The sequence below is a fragment of the Mauremys reevesii genome, linkage group 24, assembly GCF_016161935.1.
Source record: "Mauremys reevesii isolate NIE-2019 linkage group 24, ASM1616193v1, whole genome shotgun sequence".
NCBI classification, from domain to species: domain Eukaryota; kingdom Metazoa; phylum Chordata; order Testudines; family Geoemydidae; genus Mauremys; species Mauremys reevesii.
In genome coordinates, this window is record NC_052646.1 from 5,926,589 (window position 1) to 5,941,055 (window position 14,467).

Sequence of the window (14,467 nt, forward strand, 5' to 3'; positions counted from 1 at the left end):
GGGGGTGGGATTCTCAGAGGGTTGTTTCCACCCCCTTTGTGCTGCCAGAGTGTGACTAGGGATACGTCCACACAGCAGAGGCGGGAGCTTTGCTCTAGCTGGCTCGGGTACCAATAGCAGTGAAGCTAGCCCTCCGAGGCTAGCCCTCCGAGGAAGGAGCCAGGGTACCGGAGCGGGCTGGAACTGACGGCCACGCTGCTGTGGCTGCACAGCTATGGATACTCAGGCTGGCTCGATGGAAGCTAGCACGGACCACACCCCATGGCTGCAGCACAGACGTACCCGGCGAATCAGGGCCAGAGACATTAGAGATGGAACGACCTGCCAGAACCTCGAGGCTGGTGCAGGATTGTTCCCATAGGGGGCAATTTCCAGCAGGTTGTCCAGCCAGCTCCCACCCTCCCACTTATTCCAGCCAGAAACTTTCCTCCACTCAGGTGCCATCCCATTGAATCCAGGGCTCGGGGGGTCACACAAGGAGAGCAGAGATTGCCCCTCCATCCAGCCCTAAAGGAAGAGGTTGTGCTCGTCCGCCCGGGCTTGGTTTGTTTCCTTCGGGAGCAGCCTTTGGTGCCCATGCTGCAGGGATGTCGATTCTCTGCCAGCTCTCGGCTCTGCGCCCCAGGAGCAAATCGCCCATCTTAGATTGTCAGCTCTTTGGGGTAGGGCCCAGGTCTTCGTTCTGTGCCTGTACAGTGCCCCAGAAGTCGGGGGAGTGGAGTGTCCCATGGCCCGTACAGCACCCTGCACGGGGGTGTGTGTGCAGGCCACAGCCATACAGCACCCCACACTGGAGGGGGGTCCCAGCCCACGGCCCGTACAGCACCCCACACTGGAGGGGGGTCCCAGCCCACGGCCCGTACAGCACCCTGCACCATAGGGATCCATGATTTGTGGCTCCTAGATGTTACCACAATGGTAAGTAATCAAACGTCTGGCACAGGGGATGGGACTGGGACATGGGGACTGTCCCCTCTCAGCCACCCTTTCCCTCCAGCAGCAGGATCCAGAGATGGCGCAGCGGGGTGGCTCCTCTCCGCTCCCCGTTGCTGCATCCCACTCACGTCCCATCTGGCTCCTCCACCACTGGCCCTGGGGGTCTGTCCTCTCCCCACCCCATTTGCTGAGTGGAAGCAGCGTATCGCTCCCAACAGCCAGATCCACCTGGAAGTCCCCAGGCTGGTGGGGCCCAGCTCCCACAGCAGAATACACCTGCCAGCCAGAGCAGGGCACATGAGGCCCATCTCCCGCCTCGTGCCAGGGAAACCCAGCTGCATCGCCCTGCATAGCCTCCAATAAGCTTACAACGTGGCCATATGCCACACCCAGTGTGCAAGGCGCCACCGACTGCCCCCTCGCTTCACAGGTTCCCCGGGGCTCAGTCCTTCGCAGCACCCGTGCTCAGCAGTTTGACTTGCTGCTGGATCCCCATCGCCCAGTGTGCCGCACTGAGCACTGGCAGGGGACGCAAGCCCCCACTCTGGTTTCCAACGGCTGCCTCGCGCCTCCTCCATGATGGAGGATCCAAACGAGGAGCAGCCCAGGGCTGAATAGGCAGATTCGTCCTTCTTTCCCCCTGGCTCCTCCACCAACCCAGCACCAAACTCCCGCACACCCTGGTTTACTGCTGTGTATTGCAGGGGCTCCCCTCTCTCCAGCTCCATTTCCTCCGACCCTTCCGTTCCAGCGCCTGGAGCCTTTACGCGCAAGGCAGCTGCTCAGGGTCCTGGCTCCCCTACTTACACTGGGGCAAAGCCCCGTGTGACCACAGTGCCCCTGGCACCGCCTTGCCCAGGCCGTGGCTTCGAAGGGAAGGGCACCAGGGTCAAGTCGCCCTGTTGGGAGTCTCCCAACCAGAGTCCGATGCCACTTAAGCCTGCTGAGCTCACAGCAGCTGCCAAGGGCACGGCCCCAGGTGGGACCTGGGCGCAGAACCAGCCAGCTCTGTGGGGCTTACAAGAGAGATGGCCGGTCTGCAGGCGGCCCTGTCCTCCGCGCCCCGGAAGCTCAGCGTGGTAACAAACCCAGTGGCTTTATCGGTCACGTTTACGTTTGAATTCAGCATTGTCAAGCACCGCAGCGTGGCATGCCAACACCGCTCTGCCCTGCAGCTGGCACGGAGGCGCTCTTCGACACCGACAGAGGTGCCCCCCAAAGCCCACCAGAGTTGGGGGCTCAGCCATGGCGGGGGGGAGGAACAAACCACTCATGGTTCATCTTAGGCACAGCCTCCCTAAAGACCAACACTACACTGTTCTCCAGTAAGAGCCCCCAGCCACCTCGGCTGCGCTTGGGGCGACGGGGTAACCGGTCCTGCAGGCTACTGGGGTACAGCAAGTAAAGCGAGGAGAGGAGGGAGACACGCGGGGAAAACGTGAGTTAGAAGCAGAACGGTTTCCAAGCAGAGTGTTGCAGCTCCCCTCCCCGAGCATGTTCAGCCAGAGCTCCATACCCCCCTGCACACGGGCTCCAGCGAAGGTGGAAGTGGAGTTGACCTGACCCTTTGCAGAAACAGCTCCCCGCCTCCCTCCATGCTCAGAAGACAGGCAGAGTCCTGACCGCGCCCCTGCCACAGGCCCTTTCATCCGAGCACAAGACAAATGCTTCGGAAAGGTGGCTGGACGGCATGAGAGATGGGCCTTTTCCAGGAAGCCTGCAGGGCCAGCGAGGGAGGCAGAGAATAAAGCCAGCCTCCCCCGTAATGAGGTGTGCAGCTCGGAAGGAAATGCTCAGGCTGCTGCTAAGGGTGCTGGGGGAGAGAGGAGCCGATGAGGGGACATGCCAGTGACTGGCAGGCTCAGGGTTACGGGCGAATGGCTTATCAAAGGGAGAGACCCTGAAGCCTAAGGAATTAGTCCTCAGGATCCACAGACAGACAGGCGTGGGCCAGGACTGTGGCTTGTTATCAGCCAATTCAGAACACGTGGCCTGGGAACCATGGGTGGGGGTTAGAGTGACCAGACAGCAAGTGTGAAAAATCGGGATGGGGGTAATAGGAGCCTATATAAGAAAAAGACCCAAAAATCGGGACTGTCCCTATAAAATTGGGACATCTGGTCACCCTAGTGGGGAGGGAACTGTAGTTATTAGTCCTGGGGTAAGCTACATCAAGAGGCAGGGGGTAGACTGGAGACTGGGTTCTATTCCCAGCTCTGGGAGGGGCTAAAGCAGGGGGCTGGGAGTCAGGACGCCTGGGTTTTTTAGTCCAGTGGTGGGAGGGGAGTTCGGTCTAATGGTTAAAGCAGGGGGCTGGGAGTCAGGACGCCTGGGTTTTTTAGTCCAGTGGTGGGAGGGGAGTTCGGTCTAATGGTTAAAGCAGGAGGCTGGGAGTCAGGACACCTGGGTTTTTTAGTCCAGTGTTGGGAGGACAGTTGTGTCTAGTGGTTAAAGCAGGGGGGGCTGGAAGTCAGGACTCCTGGGTTCTATTCCCAGCTCTGGGAGGGGGACCACGGAGACAGGCCCAAGCAAATCCAAGCACTGAATTAGCAGCTCGACATTCCTGGCAACTGCTGCCAGGCAGGGTCCTTCCAGAGTTCGTGCCGGGCACCACCAGTGGGAGTTCAGCGAAAGGGCCGGAGACCTCTGGGGATGGGGAGCGCAGGGCAGAGCGAGGAGCTTCCCTGACGAACCGCTGCGCAGCCCAGATCCCATCAGTGCAAGTGAATGTTCCCCTAAAGTGCTGGAAGGGGCAACACAAGGCCGGGCCGGCCGCTACACAAACAGGAATCAGCCTCCCGCACAGCTGGGCGCTGCCTCGTGGTTCCACACAGACACACGCATGTTCCCCTTGCACACACATGGCCCCCTTATCCTCCCCCCCTGTGCTCATCCTGCACACCCCACCCCCTTTCTGGGTCTCGTCTTGCACGCATCCCCATGCACGCACACTCCTGCCCTGCCCTGCCCTGCCCTGCCCCACGCACGGGGCCAGCAACAGCTCTCGCAGCTGGAGATCTCCAGAGGGCCATGCCAAGCAGCGACCAAGCAGCTCCTGGGGTCTGGGCCAGGGCGAAGGCGCTTTTCACGCTCAGGCCCGGGACGGGAGTGGCTGAGAGTCAGCCCTGTGGTTGTCTTGCGACGAGTTTGCTGGGGCTCAGTCTAGTTCCTAGCAGGACAGGGAGCTCCCCCGCTCATAGCCGCTGGGCAGACGGACTCCGCAGACAGGCCAAGTATTGAAAGGGTCATGGAGACTGAGCGCCCCACAAATGTGGGGGGGGCTCCCTCCCCAATCTCCACAGCTTTTTCAAGGGGGGGTAGCTCCTGCTCGGGGCTCTGACGGGCAGTGCTCGAGGTGGGAGGGGAGCGAGCTTTGCCGCAATGCGGCCTGCACCTGCTCAAATCGCTGCATGCCGGGGGCGTCAATCTGGTGCCTTCCTCTAGCACAAAATTCGCTTGAAATCCAGGCTGCTCTGGGCCTTCCCCGGGTTCCCAGACTCCTGCCCCCCCCCCCCAATTATAGCAGCCCCACCCCTCTTCTCTGCAGCCATTCGGGCAAGATTTCCTCCTGCTTGCTTTCATTTGGATTTAATTCCCACTAAGCCCTTTGCGGCAATGCTGAGGCCCGGAGGGGCTGTCAGTGGTGCAGAGAGATAAGCTGGGGGCCCGTTCACATTGGCTAAATTATGCCAGTGTTCGAGGACGGCAGAGGGAGAAGGAGGACAACGCAGGGGGTGAGTCACCGACTGTCACTGCCGTCCGGGAGCTCTCGCCCGTCGCAGCATCCAAAGGGATTTCAGAGCACGAGCCACCCCTGGCTACAAATCCAGCCCCCACCCCCCATTTCCACCTCCGTTCTACCAAGCGAGCCCTTCGCTGTCATTAGCCTCACAATTATCCATCCGGGAGACAGAGTCGGGTTAGGAAAACAGTGTGGCCTAATAGAGAGATCATTCGCCTGCAGTCAAGCAATCCGGGTGCGAATTCCACCTGGGCTACAAGCCTGCTGGGGGACACGAGAGGTCTGGTCTACATCCCAACCGCTGAGCAAATCCTACAGAGCTTGGCCTCTCTGTGCCTCAGTTTCCCCCTGTAGTCTGATCTCCTGTATCACAGGCCAGGGAGCTGCTCCAAAATAATTCTGAGAGCAGATCCTTCAGCTCCGGACCGAAAGCCCCTCCAGACTCTAGTTAGGCAGAGATGCGGCAGCAGGGCACAGGTACACCCCACCCCTCGGGGCTCCCCAGCCCCGCTGCCAGTGTCAGAGGGCCGGGATGGGCTGTTGGCTCTGTCTGGGACGTTCAGACACGGTAGCTGTTCCTCCCAAGCTGGACCAAATCCACAAGCTACCAATATTGGTCCCAGCCCCCCTGCTCCCCCAGCTTCCTTGGGCCTGCATCTCCCAGGTGCAACGGCCTTTCCCACCGGGCTCCCGTCATGTGGGCGCCAGCACTGACTCAGCAGGAATCAAAGCTGCAGGGACCCACTCGGGAGAGAGCTGGCTAGTTCCCAAGAGCCCATCTTCATGGCCGTGCAGGGGTTGGGAGGAGACCCCGAGAGCTGCTGGCCTTTAGCCACTGGGACCGGACAGTCAGGGACACAAACACACTCAGGACAGAGCATGCACGTCTCAAAGCCGGGGGAGGAGCTGAGAGTCCGGACTCCTGGGTTCCAATCCCAGTTTTGGGAGGAGTGCGAGGTCTAGTGGTTAGAGCAGCAGTCTGTGGGAGTCAGGACCCCTAGGTCCTATTCCCAGCTCTCTAACTAACTGTGTAAGAGACCCAAGTCATTTCACTTCGCTGCTTCCCAGGGGGAGGATATTGACCAGCCTTAGGGGACGGATCATGGTGCCTGACCTGTAAGACACTGAGATTCTCCAACAAAGAGGTGAAGAGCCGTGACAAACCAAATCCAGGACTACCAAGGGCTTGATGGATTTCAATACGGCGCAGGGCAGATAGAACTCAACCTCCCACCCCAAAAAGCCAAGTCCCTGCCACTTTAGAATCCCCGCCAGCTGTTAGCAGTACAGGGGCTATGACACAGAGCTTGGGAAATCTGATTCTATCCACCAGAGAGCAGTGGCATGCCTCAGGCACACACACAGCAGCTGCTGCAGAAATTACATGAGCCAAAACCAAAACCCCCAATTGGAGGGGTGGGAGGAGGGCAGAGTGCACCCACTGGGAAAGCAATTTGCAGGACTCCCTGTGGAACAAGACTACCCTCTGTTCACACAGCACAGCCAGGGCAGAAACCCCAGTTGCCATGCTAGGGGAGAGGCAGCAAAAGCTGACTGAGCCTCTCCCAGCTTTCGAAGGTGGCCTGCAGCCATGGGCCAAAAGAAAAACAAATCGCAGACATGCCTGGCTGCGTGGGGCCCGGATCCCATTCCGGCCATGCCCTGTGTGCCCCCTGCAACAGCACAACCCAGGGTGGGTTCAATCTGTGCTACTAAACCAACAGGGGTCTGTCTGGGGCTGGGAGCCACTGTTACTACTTTTGCTCCCAACAGCATGGTACGGAGCTGCGTCACACCAGCTGAGAGCCCAGAAGGGAGAATAATCTGAACTGCCACTCAAGGCCAGCGTCCTCCCCCTTTTACTGTGGCCTTGGCAGGAGTGCAACTCAGGGCTTCTGCAAAACCCCATCCGCTATCCCACCGCACACACCAATTATTCTAATCTCATAGGAGCTTGGGGCAGGGAGGGGGCTCTCTGCACACTAATCCTGAGCCTTGCAGGTGATGGTGGTGGTGGGCGGACCCAACTGAAAGGCTTTGTAGCAAGGGGGGCTCCCCCCCAAAAAAAGGCTTGAACTGGGCAATGCGCTAACCGTGAGAGTGCTAGGCACTCAAAATGACTGCATCACCCACAGCAGAGCACTCCCACGTGCATTTGGGAGCAGGACACCAAGGGGGTGGAGTTGCTAAAGGAACTTTCAGCTCACAAGGACCCCACCCCACATCGAGCCAAAGGGAGTGCCTATATCTCCCTGCCTGCCTTCCCAGCATTCACTGCTTCGGGCCTATGGTTGCTAGGCTCCCTCTGGGAACACCATCCCCCAGAATGCCTCTTTCCCCTTCAAGGGTCGGCGTCCCCCACTTCCCTCCTGGCATCCCAAGGACTTACCCAGCATGCCTTTGTTGGAGTCGGACAAGCACATGTCCTTCTCGGCGCTGGGGAGGACAAAACCCACCACGAAGACCTCCACGCCATCGGCCATGAGGGCCAGCCCTAGCACAAAGTAGAGCGTCCACTGGAAGCGCCCGTGGCCGCACTCCTGCAAGATGAGCTCGTACTGCTGGGCCAGCTCCTCCTTGTCCTTCTTCTTGTCCCCTTCCAGATCCTCGAAGTCTCTGAACTCGCTCACCACCTGCTGGTTGTCGGCCAGGTGGTCCCCGGCCTTCAGGGAGTCATTGCGGGGGATGCCCTGGTACTCGCCCTCGTAGATCTCGTCGTCCTCGTCGTGCCCTTCGGTGGCATCGCTGGAGGCCCCTTCCTCGTCGTTGGCTGACTCGCCACGGTAGTAGCCGTCCTGGGGCTGGTAATCCTCCTCGTCGTCATCCTCCTCGAAGCGGGAGTAGGAGCGCTTGGTGTATTCATCCTGCACGCGGTCCACACCCTTGCCCACCTTCTTAGTGGCATGCTTCTTCACCTCCTTGGCAATGTCCTTCGCCCCCCGGATGAAGGCCGTGCGGTCCCTGAACCCCTCATCCATGGCTCTGCCCTTGCTGATGCCCCGCCTTCAGATCTGACTGGCGCGAGGAAGAAGAGGATGGGAACCGCCTTTGATGGGGGGTGGGGGTGGAGGGCGGGTCTTCCTGGATGAGCACGCAGGGCCCCTCCCCGTCTCCTCAGGCAAGGGGGCAGCGGTGAGAATCTTCGGCGGGCGAGGAGGAAGCAGCTTTCCAACGGCGGCCGATCGAGGGCACTGAACTGCGACCCATTCGCTTAATCCAGGCTTGAGACGCCGGAGTGGCCAGGCGGGTCGATTGGGCGAGTCTCCCTTGGGCGGCAGCAGAAGGAGACAGTCCTGGGAGGGGGAACAAACACAGAGGGGGGCGTTATCAGGTAGGAAAGGGCATCCATGCTCCCTCTCTCAAAAGCCACTTCCCGGTGGAGGAGGCTGCTGTCTGTACCGCATGGCTGGGGAACAATTCAATACCTAGGCCCTAACGCCAAATGAAGTACCTCAAAAACACAACAGGCAAAATTACAGACAAGGCTCTTCAATGGTTTGCCAAGCAGGATGCTAGACGTTGGCAAAGGTCCCCTGAAAACCCACGTTTGGAAAAGCTTAAAGTATGCTGACAGGGCAGCTGCGCCGCTGTAGCGCTTTGAGGAAGACGCTCTAAGCCGACGGGCGAGAGCTCTCCCGTTGGCACCACAGTGAGAAACGGAAGCCAAAATCAAGGTGACATAACTGAGGATGACCCATGCAGAGCGGACAATGATACCAAAACACGAGGCCAATTGCTGAATGGCAAAGAAGGAGGACGATGCGTTAGTTGGATATTGATGGAATGTCAATGGTTTACTTTAGAATAACTAACAGGGTGCCTGGCCCATAGGCTGGAGAGCCTGGGGCTAAACCAACCCTGCTTACAGGATGGCGCCCACCTGTCTAGTATAAAAGGCAGGAGGAAGGTGCAGAGGTGTATCTGGTTGAGAGAGAGAAAGGAAAGGAAGGAACGCACGCACGCAAACTTGGAAGCAGGGCTGAGCTCCAGCCAGAGAGAGCTGGCGGAAGCAGGTGGCGCTCATGACTGGGGGCTTCCTTGAAGACTGTTGTGGATTATTTTGTGGTTAAGGACTCTGAGGTTTGCGTGAACTTTATTTGCCATTAAGCCAGCCTGAGTCTGGGGTGCTGTGAGTCACAGCATAGGCGATGTGGAGTACTTCCGGGGTCTGCAAGCAGGGGCTAACGAGGGCAGGGTAAAAAACCCTTTCAAACGACCCCCAGGCCCAGGAAGCAGCCACACTGCTACAAACAGCATAGATGGGAGAATGGAAAAACAAATCATGAAAACGTGGATCGATGGAGAACTGGGTACGTGTGACGTTAAATAATGTTGGTTGCAGGAAAGTGAAAGACTCCAATGTGGAAATGTGGAAGAACCAAGTGAATGAGGGCCCAAATCAGAGAAATACCAGACCGGAAACTGAAGGGATGAGACCAAAAGAGGAGCCCGGAGGCCAGAATGTGAGACAACCATCAGGAAGGGTAGGAGAGCTTCCCAGAACTTGGGTCCCCACCGATTCCATTTTATCTCTTTACTGTCTGGCATAAACATAAGTGACAATTGTCTGAAAATATATGAATGAAGGCAAAAATTGATTAAGCCTAAATTAGTTAGACTCATGCCTCAGTTTCCCAGCTTACAGAGCCTAACACCATGGGCTCTGTTAGATTGAAACTGTTAAAATCACAAGCTATCACTTGAATTTGCAGTTTCCCAGTCCTGCTTGCAAGCTAGAGGGCTCAGCCAGGAGTGTCCAATCACAGTAAGCTCTGCAGAAAGCCAGCTTAGAATAAGGTGGGGTGAGTTGTACCGCTCCACTTTAGGGAGCAGCCTGCTTTGTCTCTCACTGGCTTTGGGTCCTTGGGTGTTACCATTCTGGAGTTTAAGTAATAAAGTCATGTTCCAGGGCAACCTTTCAGCAAGAGTATTCATGGTTTTTATCTAACTTCCCTGTGCGTACGCCTGAACATAACAGGGACCTGATCCAGGACTGGGGCTTTAGGTGATACCATAATACACCTAATAGCAATGAACATGTACAGCGCCTAGCACCATGGGGTCCTGGCCCATGGGTGGGACTCCTAGGTGTTACTGTATTACAAATAAATAACTTAAAAAAGATCCCCATGTTCTCCAAGCCAGGATTCCAAGTCATTAGTAATTTTGGAGGTCCAGTTTATGACACCGTGGAAGAGACTGATTTCCAGACAGTGCTGAGCCCCGTCCTCTGAAAACAAGGCCCCTCTTAGGTGTCTCAAGTCTTGCCAGTGTGTTTGGGTGCTCCTTTTGAAAAGCCTGGCTAGTATTTTGCCCTTAACCAGCACCTTCTATCTATGAAACTGGAGGAGCTCGGCCAATGCTAACTCACCTCTAAACCATCTGCTGTGGAAATGCCACCACCCCTGGGGTGGGATGCAGGGGCTGTTTAACAGTCACACAGCGCATGTTTGAGACAGGAGTGGAAGAATGCTGTGTGATCACCACTGCAGGTGGAGATGTAGGACAGCAGAATGCAAAAGGCCCTGGCATCCCGACCCCAAAAGTCGGGTTCATAAACACGAACGTATCACCAGGTCTTTAACCACCCACAACAGCTCAGGACCTTGGTCTCCCACTGCATCAGACAGGTGGCACCTCCAGCTGCACAGCACCCTAACACCATGCTGAGCCACTGACTCCATACCAAAAGAAAGAGCGCCCCCTACTGACTCACCAGTGTCACTTCATGTGCCACCAGGGTCCTGCTTGGAGATCTACCATCCAAAGATCAGTGTAGCCCAAACATGCTTAGCTTGGGAATGCCGAGCCATAGCTGGGGATGACCTGTGGTAACATGGAAATAGATTATTAATATTATATATATAAGAATCCCCATATCTAGCTCTGGTCATCCCCAAACTATCCAGCGACTCTCCCAAGCCAAGTAGGGTTCAGATAGGTTGATAGTCAGAGGAGAGATCTGTGTATTTATATCTAGTTATTCTCAAAGGTGCCATCAGCTGACTCTTTGGCAAAGACAATCACAGACCTAGTCAATGGCTGTTCCAAGCACTCCCTTTCAGAATCAATGGAAGGAGCAATTAAGTCCCTTTATGTAGTCGAGACAGCTACAAACAATGGAGGGACTGCCCAAGGCAAATCAGAGCTGAGCTGAGCGGGCTTGGGAGCAAGGGGGAGCATTCCCTAGCTGCAAATGCAAGGGCTAAGTTATGAGTTTTGAAGGCCCTGTGTGTTGGAGGCAGAGAGGCAGGAGAAGCAGTTGTGAGCATGATCCTGGGAGGACGCAGCAAGAGGGAGAGAGAGAGATGCTTGGGCACAGTGCTCGCTGGAGTGGCAGACATGGGACTTTCTGAGCAAGGAAATTGCCTACTATTCGTTGCTCCCATGTTCAGGCAACCAGGACTCTGAGGATTTTTTTTTTTGTAAATAAACAAGGTTACCACCAAATAATACCCCTAGCTTGTATCAATATTTTACAGTGAAATTTCCCTTTAGCAGCAATTCCCAGGGACAGCGCCAGGTTTAGCAAGTGCGGGGGCCCGATTCGAACAGTTTCAACAGGGCCCCAGCAGGGATGACTGAAAAAAAAAAACCACATTAAAAAAACACGTGGAGCTTCTACGCACCGGGCGGCGCTCCTCGTCTTCGGAGGCAGGTCCTTCACTCGCTCCGGGTCTTCGATGGCACTGAACGATCTGCCACTGAAGTACTGCCGAAGACCTGGAGCGAGTGAAGGACCCGTCGCCGAAGTGCTCCCGAAGACCTGGAGCGACGCCGGGAGAGTAAAAATTAAAAAGGAGCCTCTAGCCAGGGAAAGGATTCTCGGCCACGTCCCAGCCTTGGCGGCCCTGCCACTGGCCGTGGGAACCTCTTAGGCACGGGGCACAATTCGGGGGAATTGGTGGAATTGGACTAAAGACGGCCATGACCTCAACCCTAGCTCCAAGTGCCCTACCCATAGGAACCCTTACCCTAGCTCCAAGTGCCCTACCCATAGAAACCCTAACCCTAGCTCCAAGTGCCCTACCCATAGGAACCCTAACCTTAGCTCCAAGTGCACTACCCATAGAAACCCTCACCCTAGCTCCAAGTGTCCTACCCATAGGAACCCTAAACCAAGCTCCAAGTGCCCTACCCATAGAAACCCTAACCCTAGCTCCAAGTGCCCTACCCACAGAAACCCTGACCATAGATCCAAGTGCCCTACCCATAGGAACCCTAATCCTAGCACCAAGTGCTCTACCCAGAGGAACCCTAACCCTAGGTCTGAAACCCTACACATAGGAACCCTAACCCTAGCTCCAAGTGCCCTACCCATAGGAACCCTAACCCTAGCTCCAAGTGCCCTACCCACAAAAACCCTGACCATAGATCCAAGTGCCCTACCCATAGGAACCCTAATCCTAGATCCAAGTACCCTACCCATAGGAACCCGAACCCTAGCTCAAACTGCCCTACCCATAGGAACCCCAACCCTAGCTCCAAGTGTACTACCCATAGGAACCCTAACCCTACCTCCAAGTGCCCTACCCATAGGAACCCTAACCCTAGCTCCAAGTGCCCTACCCATAGGAACACTAACCCTAGCTCCTAGTGCCCTACCCATAGGAACCCTAACACTAGCTCCAAGTGCCCTGCCCATAGGAACCCTAACCCTAGCTCCAAGTGCCCTACCCATAGCAACCCTAACCCTAGCTCCAACTGCACTACCGAAAGGAACCCTAACCCTAGGGCGGGAAGCCCTACCCATAGGAACCCTAACCCTAGCTGCAAGTGCCCTACCCTTAGGAACCCTAACCCGAGCTCCAAGTGCCCTACCCATAGGAACCCTAACCCTAGCTCCAAGTGGTCTACCCATACCAACCCTAACCCTAGCTCCAACTGCCCTACCCAAGGGAACCCTAACCCTAGCTCCAACTGCCCTACCCATAGGAACCCTAACCCTAGATCCAAGTACCCTACCCATAGGAACCCGAACCCTAGCTCAAACTGCCCTACCCATAGGAACCCCAACCCTAGCTCCAAGTGTACTACCCATAGGAACCCTAACCCTAGCTCCAAGTGCCCTACCCATAGGAACCCTAACCCTAGCTCCAAGTGCCCTACCCATAGGAACACTAACCCTAGTTCCTAGTGCCCTACCCATAGGAACCCTAACCCTAGCTCCAACTGCCCTGCCCATAGGAACCCTAACCCTAGCTCCAAGTGCCCTACCCATAGCAACCCTAACCCTAGCTCCAACTGCACTACCGAAAGGAACCCTAACCCTAGGGCGGGAAGCCCTACCCATCGGAACCCTAACCCTAGCTGCAAGTGCCCTACCCTTAGGAACCCTAACCCGAGCTCCAAGTGCCCTACCCATAGGAACCCTAATCCTAGCACCAAGTGCTCTACCCAGAGGAACCCTAACTCTAGGTCTGAAACCCTACACATAGGAACCCTAACCCTAGCTCCAAGTGCCCTACCCATAGGAACCCTAACTCTAGCTCCAAGTCCCCTACCCACAGAAACCCTGACCATAGATCCAAGTGCCCTACCCATAGGAACCCTAATCCTAGCACCAAGGGCTCTACCCAGAAGAACCCTAACCCTAGGTCTGAAACCCTACACATAGGAACCCTAACCCTAGCTCCAAGTGCCCTACCCATAGGAACCCTAACCCTAGCTCCAAGTGCCCTACCCACAAAAACCCTGACCATAGATCCAAGTGCCCTACCCATAGGAACCCTAATCCTAGATCCAAGTACCCTACCCATAGGAACCCGAACCCTAGCTCAAACTGCCCAACCCATAGGAACCCCAACCCTAGCTCCAAGTGTACTACCCATAGGAACACTAACCCTACCTCCAAGTGCCCTACCCATAGGAACCCTAACCCTAGCTCCAAGTGCCCTACCCATAGGAACACTAACCCTAGCTCCTAGTGCCCTACCCATAGGAACCCTAACACTAGCTCCAAGTGCCCTGCCCATAGGAACCCTAACCCTAGCTCCAAGTGCCCTACCCATAGCAACCCTAACCCTAGCTCCAACTGCACTACCGAAAGGAACCCTAACCCTAGGGCGGGAAGCCCTACCCATAGGAACCCTAACCCTAGCTGCAAGTGCCCTACCCTTAGGAACCCTAACCCGAGCTCCAAGTGCCCTACCCATAGGAACCCTAACCCTAGCTCCAAGTGGTCTACCCATACCAACCCTAACCCTAGCTCCAACTGCCCTACCCAAGGGAACCCTAACCCTAGCTCCAACTGCCCTACCCATAGGAACCCTAACCCTAGATCCAAGTACCCTACCCATAGGAACCCGAACCCTAGCTCAAACTGTCCTACCCATAGGAACCCTAACCCTAGTTCCCAGTGCCCTACCCATAGGAACCCTAACCCTAGCTCCAACTGCCCTGCCCATAGGAACCCTAACCCTAGCTCCAAGTGCCCTACCCATAGCAACCCTAACCCTAGCTCCAACTGCACTACCGAAAGGAACCCTAACCCTAGGGCGGGAAGCCCTACCCATCGGAACCCTAACCCTAGCTGCAAGTGCCCTACCCTTAGGAACCCTAACCCGAGCTCCAAGTGCCCTACCCATAGGAACCCTAACCCTAGCTCCAAGTGGTCTACCCATACCAACCCTAACCCTAGCTCCAACTGCCCTACCCAAGGGAACCCTAACCCTAGCTCCAAGATCCCTACCCATAGGAACCCTAACCCTAGCTCCAACTGCCCTACCCATAGGAACTGTAACCCTAGATACAAGTGCCCCACCCAGAGGAACCCTAACCTTGGACGGG

At 56.3% G+C, this 14,467-nt stretch overlaps 1 protein-coding gene across 1 annotated transcript in view; it reads right to left on the reverse strand.

Annotated features, from left to right (window-relative positions):
* SV2A (synaptic vesicle glycoprotein 2A) overlaps window positions 1-14,467 on the reverse strand; it is an 80,109-nt gene that overhangs the window by 24,198 nt on the left and 41,444 nt on the right. The window contains exons 3-4 of the mRNA XM_039513021.1: window positions 10,395-10,504; window positions 7,068-7,971 (exon numbers count right to left, since the gene is read on the reverse strand). Coding sequence (XP_039368955.1) covers window positions 7,068-7,656 — 589 coding nt within the window. The 5' untranslated portion in view covers window positions 7,657-7,971; window positions 10,395-10,504. The remainder of the gene's footprint in view (window positions 1-7,067; window positions 7,972-10,394; window positions 10,505-14,467) is intronic.